General features: G+C 39.2%; 1 protein-coding gene across 4 annotated transcripts in view; it reads left to right on the top strand.

Annotated features, from left to right (window-relative positions):
* Positions 1–12,255, top strand: part of LOC131232607 (mediator of RNA polymerase II transcription subunit 15a-like) — a 67,978-nt gene that overhangs the window by 38,239 nt on the left and 17,484 nt on the right. For 3 of the 4 annotated variants that reach the window (XM_058228956.1, XM_058228955.1, XM_058228952.1), the window contains exons 1-3: positions 8,312–8,460; positions 8,753–8,878; positions 10,051–10,162. In XM_058228956.1, coding sequence (XP_058084939.1) covers positions 8,766–8,878; positions 10,051–10,162 — 225 coding nt within the window. In that variant the 5' untranslated portion in view covers positions 8,312–8,460; positions 8,753–8,765. Of the gene's footprint in view, positions 1–8,311; positions 8,461–8,752; positions 8,879–10,050; positions 10,163–12,255 lie in introns of those variants that run through there. The other variant, XM_058228953.1, reaches the window with a different exon arrangement.

Here is a 12,255-nt window from a genome sequence, read left to right as displayed (position 1 = left end):
TATGTGGAGAGGATCGCTAAGCCCTCCTCATCCACATACGTGCCAACGTGGGTCATGCCTCTCATCTGGCTGCCCACTCTGTTTAGATCAACGGCCCATAAAATTCATCTATCCTACGCCTCAGGTGGGCCACATGTAAAATAAAATCACCTTCCGTTTGTTTTTTAATGCTGTGGCTTTCACTTTAGGAGTGTAGCTTGTCTTTCTGATGAGCTGGAGGATCTAACCGGTAGGGCCCACTTGATGGAAAGCTTGGATCTCAAACACGTGTTCCGTATTGGCACAGGCTAATACTTATTACACCCCCAATAACTCCCGTGGGGTTGATCGTGGCGTGTAAATAGATGATGTAGAGCATTAGAACACCCATGCAAGTTTTTATTTATTTATTTTAAGACACGCACACACACACCACTACACACTCACGCCTTACGGGGATTTCACCACCTATGGGTACTCAAACCCTTGAACAGGTGTTGATACTCCTAATAAGAGTCTACCACCCGAGCAAGAGCACGGCCCCAATGTAAAACAGTGCTGTCAAACTCGCAACCTGACCCCTTTCTTCTTGTCCATCCGATCATGAAACAATGCATTTCTCACTAGGCCCGACGCCATCTCTCTGATCCAGTCTCATCCTATAAAATGATGTACATAGAGGATGATGGACGGCATGGATGAGACACAAACATCATGGTGGGGCCCACATAGCACCGACCCAATCCGTTTCCCTCGTTGCATGGAATACTGTGCAAGAAGTGGGCGGGCGTTGGAAATGGCAGACGTCTAGTTCCATGGGATTGGTCCGGCCATCCCAAACACGAACGGCTGCAAATCGGTGGTTTGATGCGAATCCAACAGCCATCCCAAACACGCTGGCTTTTCATTGTGGAATTCGTTCCATCCCATGGATCATGAGACAATCCACTGACACCATCATCATTACCTTAAAATTGATCCCATCCCACCAAATCCCATGGGATCGGTCCGGCCAAACACGCCCTAAGTGACAATACACGTCGGTTTGGAGCTGCAGGACAGATAGACGCTTGTTGCAGGGAGCCCGTACAACAAAAAGCTCTGTGCGGCCCAGGGTTGATATATGTGCGCCATCCACTTTTGAACGGATTGGCTACTCCCCTGCAACCATCCAATGGCTGATGGTCAGTGCTCTGTGAGCCCCACCATAATGTATGTGTTTCATCCATGCTGTCATCTATTTTTCTAGATCATTTTAAGGTATGAGACCAAAAATAAGATATATCCCAATCTCAAGTGGACCACATTACAAGAAACAGTTTTGAATAAACGTAGAGACCATTAAAAAGTTTTTGGGTGCCATAATAGTTTTGGATCAAGCTGATCTTTGATTTTTCCCTTCATCTAGGTCTGTATGACCTAATCAACAGTTGGATGTCAAATAAATAGTATGGTGTGCCTCAGGAGGATTTTAATGGTGATATCCAATAACTATCGTTTTCCTATGGTGTGGTCCACCTGAGATTTATATCCTTCTCATTTTCTGGATCAAGCCCTAAAATGATCTGTAATATGGATGAACAGCATGGATGAAACACATCCATCATGGTGGAGCTACATATCACCGACCACCCACCATCTGGCTAGTAGCAGAGGAGTAGCCCATCCGTTTCCATCCGCTTTCTGTCAGTAGCCCCGAAATAAGCACATCCAAAACTCAAGTGCACCATGTCACAGGAAACAGTCGTGATAGTAGGGCCATATTCAAAACTGCCATGGGGCCATGCCTTCGTCCTGCTGAGACTCACCTTGTGAATATGTGGGATGGCATATAGACATCAATGGACCCCACGAAGGTTTCAACGATGCACATTCCTTTCTCATTATTTCATGTAGTGTGGCCCACTCAAGTTTTTGATTTGCCTGATTTTTTTTGACTCATATCCAACATTAGATCTCACAATTGATGGATGGATAGAGTTTAGATGTAACTATGAGATTATTTTGAACTCTACAAAGCTGTTTGTTGCACCGTTGTATTGCAGGAACCTTCTAATAGAGTTTATACCTGGGCAATCATAGGGATTAATAAATACTTGAATGGGCAAATTTCCATTTTATTATTGTTATAGTCATCCATTGAATGGGAATTCTAAGCCGATCGCGACACGGTGGGTCTTACAAATCGAACGGTGGGATCGATGTTTCCCTGCATCACTCACCCATCGTATCCACAATAAAATGTCTGACGTGTACGTCAATTCCAAGGAGCTGAAAAGACATGCGCGTCAATTCCAAGGAGCTGAAAAGACATGTACGTCTATTCCAAGGAACTGAGAAGAAATTGTTGGTTGCGAAAGGAGGTCTGAATCTTAAATTACTTTGAGGGCTGTTTGTTTCCTATTTACAGCCGGAAATGATGGGAAATAATTAATTATAACCTATTCCATTGTTTCTCAGAGGGTAACAGAGAGGCTAAATAATTACACATCGATTTTCGTAATTTATTTTTTTGAATAAATTTTGTGAGTCTAGTATGATGTATGTGATCCATACCTGTTGCCTATCTATTTTATAAGATTATTTTAAAGCTGGTGCAAAAAATAATTAGACAGATTATAAACCAAGTAGACCTTACCTCAACCAACAAGGAGATAATTGACACCCATGGTTAAAATGTGAAGCCATATACGGGTCTTATAGTGATGTGTATCTGTGATCCAACCTGTTCATATGACCACGCAGGTAAAGATGAAAGGAAAACACAAATATAAGCTTGATGCAAAATTCCTATAGCCCATATGAAGTTTTCAATGGTGGGTGTTTAATCCCCTTGTTTCTTGTATTATGGCATACTTGGACTTTGAATTTGCTTCGATTTTTAGTTCATATCTTAAAATTAGTTGTTAAAACGAATGGAAGACTTGGATCGTACACATATATCAAGTTGGGCCTACAAAATTTTGAACTTTTTCTATGTAATAGTATTAGTCAAATCAAAAATCAGTTAAGGGCGGCTGCCCGGTATTTCAAACGGAAAGTTATATACATTTATTTATTTCTAATTCCATCGTGAATAAATAAAACAAACACACAAAACTAATAGTAACGTCCAACAAGCTCGACTTAACTAATGCTAATTAATGTTAAGAGATAGATTGGACTTTTCTTCCCCTTAGCTTTCAAAAGGATCTTTCAAAATGAACATTTGCTTGGATGGGCACTATTATTGTATTAATGTAAAATTCATTCTAACCATCACATGTATCACCCCATGTTAGATTTAAAGACTGAAAATCAACTTCATTGGTGGTTCACATGGATCACACAATTGGAAACAATGTGCTAAAAAAGCTCACCCTCCAAAATGATTCATTTGATAAGGCCTACTTGAATCGGTATGAATCTGATTTTTGGGTCCTATCCATAAACTTTGCTGTCACATCTAAAGGTTGGAGTGGATTTCACATATTCATGATTGGGTCATGTAAAAATCAAAGGTGAACGTCTCACCTTAAAATGTTCCATTGGTGTAGCTCACTTGAATTACAAGTCTATGTGGCTCACTTGAATTACAAGTCCACCTTATATTTTGGTTCTATACCTAGAATGGGATTGTACATCCGGTGAACAGAGTGGATCTAACATACATGACGTGGCAGGCCATATAAAAAATAAAGGTCAGCTTTCTCTCCCGCTATTAAAATTCTTCCCATTTCGAGAGAAAAAGTGTGCGTTTTAAAAAAAGTGGGAGTTGATTAGGTGCAGCCTGTCCTCATCCAGTACTATGCATCCCTGACCGTGGGCCTACCTCAATAGATATACTGTATTTATATCCATGACCTACATCCATATTTTCTGCTCGTAGTAGAACATGATTCGAAAAATGAAGTTGATATAGATATCAGGTGGACCACAACACAAATAGTGGTGATTGGCCATTAAAAACTTTTTGTGGGCCAAAAGTTTTGGATCATGCTGAAATTTAGTTTTTGTTTTTATTTTCCTTTGTCAAGGTCTTTGTGGCCTTATCGATGAGTTGAGTGGCCAGTAAAAATTATAGGGAGAACTAGGAAAATATTAATGGTAAGATTTCAATATCCACTATATCCTATGGTGTGGACCAGATTTATAACTGCGTCATTTTTTGGCATGGTCTGACAAACTGTATTGCATGAGGAACGGCACTTAATCTACCCTTCTTCTTCTACTTTTTTTTCTTACATCGCCCTTATCCCTATTGTCAATTTTTTCTTGTAAACGAGTGGAAGAGGAAAACCTAATCTTATTTTTACTAGGCCCATCATGATGTCCTGATGTGCATGTGAGATCCACTATGATAATATGTGATCTCATTCTGGATCTTGAGATAAAATATCAAGCTGACTTTTGATTTAGGTTGGCCACACCAATAGAACAGTAAAGGGAGAGATGCCTATCTTTGATTTTTTACAAGATACCTGCCATGAGTAAGTGAAATCCATTCCAACTAGTAAATGCCAAGTGACACTAGGGCTGTTCATCAGGTGATTTCCTAGCGTGTTGCAGCCCTCAGCTGATTTGATCATTGGGTGGGTCATACATGCCCTGCTTTAGAACCCGTAAACTCCACTCATTAAGTGGGCCACATTGTATAAAATAAATGTACCGCTATATTACGCTTAGCCAGGTTTCTTCTTCTTCTTTTTTTTTACCCTTTTTTTTTTTCTCTCTCTATTTATTTTGTAAATTGCAGCCTACTTATGATACGATGATATGATGGTCCACTTTGAAATACACACTCATGACATATTGGATCATGCACGTTTATGACATGTTGGCACATGGGTGTACGGCGAGTGCATGGATTTGGCTATACAAACGCCCAAAGAGTCTACTATCTTTTACTCTTCCCTGCGAGAATGTCCTGGGTTTCACGTCCATTTAGCGTGCGTGTATGATTACGCCGGGCGCATCTGCCCAACATCCTTCCATATCTGTGATTGTGAAAGTTATTGTGATGTATTTGTTTTATGTCCATGATGTCCATACATTTTTCTTTTCTAACTTATTTTAAGGCATGAGCTCCAAAATGCGGTAGATCTAAATCTCAAGTGATTCATACCACGGGAAATAGGGGTGATTGAGCCCCACCATTAACTATTAAAAACTTCTTGATGTTACAAAAGTTTTGGATCAAGACAATATTTGAGTTTTTCTTTCATCCAGGTCCGTGTGACTTAATTAACAGGTTGGATGGAAAATAAATATTATAGTTATTCCTAATAATCTTTTAATGGTGGGTGTTAAGTCACTAATGTTTTCTATGTTGTGGTCTAGTTGAGATTTGGATCTGCCTATTTTATAAGCTCATGTCTTAAATTGATATGAAAAAAATGTACGGATGGCATGGATAAACACATACATAATGATGGGTCATGGAGCACTTGGCATTTACTAATTGGAGTGGATTTCACTTAGGGCCTGTTTGGCTGGACGGATCCCATGAGATTAGGAGGGATGGGATGGATTTTAAGGTAATGATGATGGTGTTAGTGGATTGGTTTAAGATCCATGGGATTGCTATATCCTGGGACAAGTTTACTGAGTCTGTTTGGACGCCCGACATATCCTGGGATTTTACCTTCCAATCCCTCCCAATCTGTCCAACCAAACACGCCCTAGGCACGATTGAATGAAATTAGGAAGGATGTGATCAATTTTAAGGTAAGGATGGTGATGTCAATGGATTGGTTTAAGATCCATGGGTTTGCTATATTTCGAGACAAGTTCATTCGGTCTGTTTGGCTCGTTTGTCATATCCTGAGATTTTACCATCCCATCTCTCTTAATCCGCTTGGCAAACAGGCCCTTATAAAATGCAATATGTGAAAAGAAAACTCTCCATTTTTTTAAAAATTTTTTACTCTTTTTTTTTTTTCCACTTATAAATTTTTTTAATAACAAATTAAAGACATTAACATCTACGGATGGCCTGTGAAAGACTTTTGCAAGCACTTCCACAAAGCTAGGTGGGGCCACCGTTATATTTTTGATAAATTTATCCTGTCCTTCCTTTTAGTCAAACATGTCATGAATGGGCTAAAAAATGAGACAAATCTAAACTCAAGTGGGCCACACAAGAGAAAATAATAAGGATTGAATGTCCACCATTGAAACATTAATTGGGCTACATAATCTTTGGATCAAACTAAACTTTTTTATGTTTTTAGGTGTGGCATATAAACATCATAGTAGATCCAGATAGGTTTAAACCATAGTCATTTCCCTATCCACTTTCCCTTATAGTGTGGCTCATTTGAGTTTGGAGTCTAGTTTGCTTTTGGCATCATGTGTTGACGTGATATGAAAAAATAGGTGAACGACATGGATTTCTTACAAACATCATAGTGGCCACAGTTAGCTTTTTTTTTATTTATAAGGGTTTTGATTGCATACACATTTTAAAATTTTTTAAGTGCCATTGTTAATTAGTGGGACATTTTCGTTATTTTAGAAAAAATCATATTTCAAGGTGAGAAGTAAATACCTCATTAATGAGGCAATATTTTGTAAAATTCCCTGAATAATACGATGTATGCAGGTGGCCCATTTGGATGACTTAAAGTCCTTAAGTTGTAAAAGGATCACAAGTAATCTAATTATAGGATTGTTTAGATGCATGTATTTGTCAATAAAGGGGTTCCAACTTCCAATCCTTGCCCGAGTTGTAGACTCTGAGGAGTTTCAACACGAGGTCTTGGGTTTGAAATCCTTAAGTGGTGAAATCCTACTAGGGCGTGGTGGGTGGGCGTTCGAAATCCATAAGTGGTGAAATCCCACTAGGGCATGGTGGGTGGGCAGGTGCACATGTAAAAAAAAAAAAAAAAAAAAAAGGGGTTGTAAGCATATTATAAATTTTAGTGGGGTAAAAAGCATGTATTAAGTAAAATTTTTATAGTTAAAAATGCGTTATACATGTTAGAATATAATGATTAATATGCACTCATGATATGTGGGGCCCACTATAATGTGTATAGTACATCCAATCTATCCATCATGTACTTCCCTTGATGCTCTCAGTGGCCCTAAAAAAACATTTCATTCATTATCAAATGACTACATGAGGGAAGGATGAGACGTCCACCTAAAAAAATAAATTAGATTACATTTGCGGCTCTGGGGCTCACTAAGGTGGGTGGAAGACATTCAATCCATTTAAGGCCTGTTTGGCCGAGCAGATTAAGAGGGATTGGGAGGGATGGGATGGTAAAATCCCAAAATATGCCAAACGAGCCAAACAAATCCGATGAACTTGTCCCAGTATATAGCAAACCCATGGATCTTAAACCAATCCACTGACATCACCATCATTACCTTAAAATTGATCCCATCCCTCCTAATCCCATTCAATAGTGCTTGGGGCATGTTTGGTTGGATAGATTAGAAGGTATTTGAAAGTAAAATCTCGGGATATACTTGGCGTGCCAAATAGACCCGGTGAACTTGTCCCGGGATATAGCAATCCCATGGATCTTAAACTAATCCATTGACACCACCATCATTACCTTAAAATCCATCCCATCCCTCCTAATCCCACAGGATCCATCCGGCCAAACAGGCCCTTAGTGTTTGCTCTCTTTAATGGCATCCCGGGACTCTAAAAAATATTAAGTATTTCTTATATGATTTTGGAAGGTTCATGGAATTGCATGTATGCTAACAACTAAAATAATTGTGTGGCATCCAAAGGACCCCAAGGAACTTCCATGCTCCTGCGTATCATACACCGCACTCTACGAGAGCACCATGGAATCGGATTGCATACTGAGTAACTCAGTACTCTCTTATCGCGCTGACCAAACTCAGTTCGGCCCACCTTCAATGTATGTGGTCTATCCACGCTGTCCATCACTTTTTCTATCTAATTTAAAGTGTTGAGCCCAAAATTGAAGCATATCAAAAGATATCACTTTTCCTATCTAATTTAAAGTGTTGAGCCCAAAATTGAAGCATATCAAAAGATAAAGTGGATTGTATCACAGGAAACAATAAGGATAATGATTTTCACCGTTGAAACCTTGCGATGATGTTTATTTGTCATCTAACCTGTTCATGAGATAACACAGACATGGATGGACGGAAAAGACAAATAGAAGCATCATCTAAAACTTCCGTGGGCCCAGGAAATTTTCAACGGTAGAATTTCAATTCAACTGTTTCCTGTGGTGTGGTCCATTTAAACATTGTATATCCTTTATTTTTGGGGTCAAGCCCTAAAATTACCCGGGAAAATGGATGGACGGAGCGGATAAAATGCATAAATCATGTAGGACCTCACAAAGTGTACTCAGTACGCAATCCGCTTCCGAGCATCATATTTATATGCCGCTCTTGGCTTAACCGAAGGACCGACGCATTCGCTTTCCTCACTTGACTCTTGACTCTGCAAACATTTGTAGAAGTTCTTTCATCTGGAATTCGATCTTTCGTTTCATTCACGTAAGACATTTTCCTTTTTTTTTTTTTTTTGCATGCAATTACGACAGATACAAAGAGATTTTATTCATTTCAACGGAAATCTTGTCTCTCTCCCTCTCTCCAAATATGTAAAAGAAAGTTAGGTTTTTAAAGTATATGAAAAAATTATAATTTTTTTATGTATTTTTTAATTCAAAGATATATGTATTTTTCAATTCAAAATATATAGAAAGTCTTGATTTTTACGCTTCTTTCGATTTTGCCTAAATAAAGTCTCCAACGATGAAATTTTGACGAAAATTGAAATTTTCAGTGTCTAGGAATCCATGGATGGGAATAATTGGAGACCTGCTGCTCAAGAGGAATCCAACGGCATGGACGGTGGCGATTGGCGGGCCCTTTTATCCCCTGATTCTCGACAGAAGATCGTCAATAAGATGTGAGTATAACTTTCTTTTCCGGCCTGTAATTGCCCGCCTTATTTTTTAATTTTATTTTTTTGTCCATATGATTGATTGAAGAAGAATTTTGTTCGTTCTTCAAGTCGTCACATCTTTGGGCGAATGGAATGCATCTATCTCTCCCCTGCTGCACAGGCATGTACAAGGTCCCAAGCCTTGTTGGGTGTGCCCCATCATGTGATTTGGGAGAGGAATGGCATGGTTGATCGATCAGGATGACTTGGGAGAGAAACATTATCAAATGGCTAATCATGCATCCTACTTCAGCCTTTGCTTTCTTGAATTTCTCTATCGATGTATTATCATCTGCTCCATTGTGATTCTGTGAATGCATGTTTGCATCGCGCAGATGAATGGATGCTTCTATCAACTCTGTTTTGGCTGATGTAGCTTAATTTGATGGATTAAGATAGAACGTGTTGACTCGTGGCTCATCAAATTCCCTAATTCAATACAATAAACTTGCAATATGAGCGGATTTTTTGGGTTTGAATAGGATTTCAAGTAGTTCTGTGAATTGAATAATAGGATTCGTGAATTGGAGGAATCGAGTTTGCAAACTTAAGGAATTTAGTCTACAAACTCATGAATTGGATGTATCAAGTTTGCAGACTTAGGGAATTTAGTGTACAAAGTCCGGAAATTTATGCTACAGATTGAATTATTGGGTGTAATCAGTAATGAGCTCTTATTTCATAGAGATGACTACATTGGTTGATGCCCTCAAGGGGAGCATCTAAAGTTGGCATTTGAGGGATAAGACGGTGGATAATATGTTGATTCAAATTGAATTGAGTGGTGACGAAATATGATGGGGACTAGAACACCTCATAGCTGGGTTATTCTTTGCCATAGCTTTTTATTTTTTTCACGCACACACACCCCCCACACACTCACGCACTAGCGGGATTTCACCACCTATGGCTACTCGAACCCTTGACCGGTGTTGAAACTCCTGAGAGTCTACCACCGGAGCAAGAGTAAGGATCCATTCTTTGCCATAACTTGAGTATGCTACAGCTTTTCTTTCCCCTCCTTTTGTTGTAATAAATATTGATTTACCTTGACTGTGGATTATGTTGCAAAACATGCTGATTTGGATGCTTTTGCTGTATTGTGGTATCTAATTCTTGCCATTTCACATGCATAGAATGGAAACTTTAAAGAAGCACTTACCGGTATCTGTACCTGAGGGATTAGTTGAGCTTCAAAAAATTGCTGTAAGATTTGAGGAGAAGATTTATACTGCTGCCATGAGCCAGGTAACATCTGTTTTCCATTTCTAGTTCATTCAATATGTGAAAAAGTTGGTCTGTTCCTATCGACCTTTTCATTTCCTTGATTTACTATAGAATGCAAAGACAATCAATATGCAGTCTGCAAACTATCAATTCCTTTCGGAAGAACTTTTTATGTGGACTATTTGAGTTGTTAAACAATTTTTAGGGAACCACTTGTGTCAATAAGCACCGGGAGAGGGGGAAAAAACCTCCAATCAATAGTTTTTTTTTTAAATTTTATTTCCCCTACCCACTTTTCCTCATGTGTTTCTTGAGAAAGGTAAGTGGCCTCTCTCCCTATGTGGCTAGGATATGAGACAAGCCTTGCAATTAGCACTTTCCTCTAGAGTGAAAGCGTAAACAGCTATAATGTTTTTCTCAAGCTTACGATATTATTCAACGCATGAAACATTATATTTTTAATGGGGGAGAAGGGATCAAATCAGTGGCGCAAAGGACTTTTGTATAAGACATTATTTTTAATAGTCTTTGTTTGTATGCTTATATTTTCTAGTTAGGTCAATTCTTTCTAGTGCCATTTCCTCATGTGTTTCTTGAGAAAGTTAAGTGGCCTCTTAATGCAGGGGCATTTTCACACTGGGCTCGAGTGGGGTGGTCTGTGAGATCTAGGGGCACACTCAGGGTGTGCAACCTGTGTGAGGCGGAACCCATGTGATGTGGGGCCCACGAGGGGGCCGTGTGAGGCGGAACCCATGTGATGTAGGGCCCATGAGCGGGGTTTGGCTGATGACCTAACCCATGAGATGTGTGCCTTAGCTATGAGATAAAGGGATTGATTTGCTGCGCTCTATCAATTTGAGCTTTTAGAGCAAGTGATTAGTTGTCTTGCGTCAAAGTGGTATCAGAGAAAGGGGTCTTGTGTTTGAAACTCCTCACCAGGGGTGATTAATATAGGGGCATTTTCACATCGGGCTCGAGTGAGGTAGCCTGTAGGATGCGAGGGCACACTCAAGGTAGGTGACTTGTGTGAGGCGGAACTCATGTGATGTTGGGCCCACGAGCAGGGTTCAGCTGAGGAGCTAACCCATAAGATGTGGGGCCTGGGCTATGAGATAAAGAGATTGATTCACCACGCTCTATTAGTTCGAGCTTTTAGAGCAAGTGGTTAATTGTCCTACATCACCTCTCTCCCTATGCAGTTGGGATCTGAGATAAACCTTGAAATTAGCACACTCCTTTGAAGTGAAAGCATAAACAACTATAACTTTTTTCTCAAGCTTCAGATATTATTCAACTCATGAAACATTATATTTTTAATGGGGAAGAAGAAGGGATCAGATTAGTGGAGCAAAGTTTGCATAAGACATGGAAAGAACAGTAGTTGCCACTACTACCGCATGTCTTCCTAACAACAATGCATGGCATCATTGGGAATTGGGATTTTGTTGATCATCTATTCCATGTCAATAATCAAGATTCTACTCGTTTCACATTTGGGTCAAGGACCTATGGTTCCAACAACTAGTCTTTAAAATCTTAATGACATCCTTCAAATAGTAGAAATTAGATTAAATGTCTCCAAATGCTAAAATTTCTAGTGTTCTTCACTAAATTTTTTATTTTTATTTTTATTTTATTTATCATTCCTCATTCTCCATTGAACCTCTTAGACTACCAAATTCCATCAAAGTTTATATCCCTATTTCGAGAGTTTGAATATTGAGGCTATTGGGTGGGTTTGGATGTCCAAGATGTTGCCCATCAATGTCTATGTTGTATTGGCACTAGAAGGGTCTATATGCATGAGAAGGTTGTTAATAAACAAATAAGTCATTAATCTTCACTTGTTGAAAGGAGGATTGCCTTGCTAATGAATATCAATTGATTTATTGCAAGAGCAGACGGTCTCTCTCTCTCTCTCTTTGTGCAATGCTTCCTGGTCTCATAACTAACATTAATCCCCCCCCGTCCCCCCAAAAAAAAAAAAAAAAATTTTCTCCCTCTACCAATGAGTATTGGGGAACATTTTCTAGGGTGGTTGATGCACAAAACCCCACTTTTATTTTAATTAATCTCTTACATTAAATATTCTCCTCAATGTTGGTAAATTCTTC

This window comes from Magnolia sinica, chromosome 18, assembly GCF_029962835.1.
Source record: "Magnolia sinica isolate HGM2019 chromosome 18, MsV1, whole genome shotgun sequence".
Classification (NCBI taxonomy): domain Eukaryota; kingdom Viridiplantae; phylum Streptophyta; class Magnoliopsida; order Magnoliales; family Magnoliaceae; genus Magnolia; species Magnolia sinica.
Note: the sequence above shows the minus strand (reverse complement) of the source record. Positions and strands in the feature narration are given on the sequence as shown.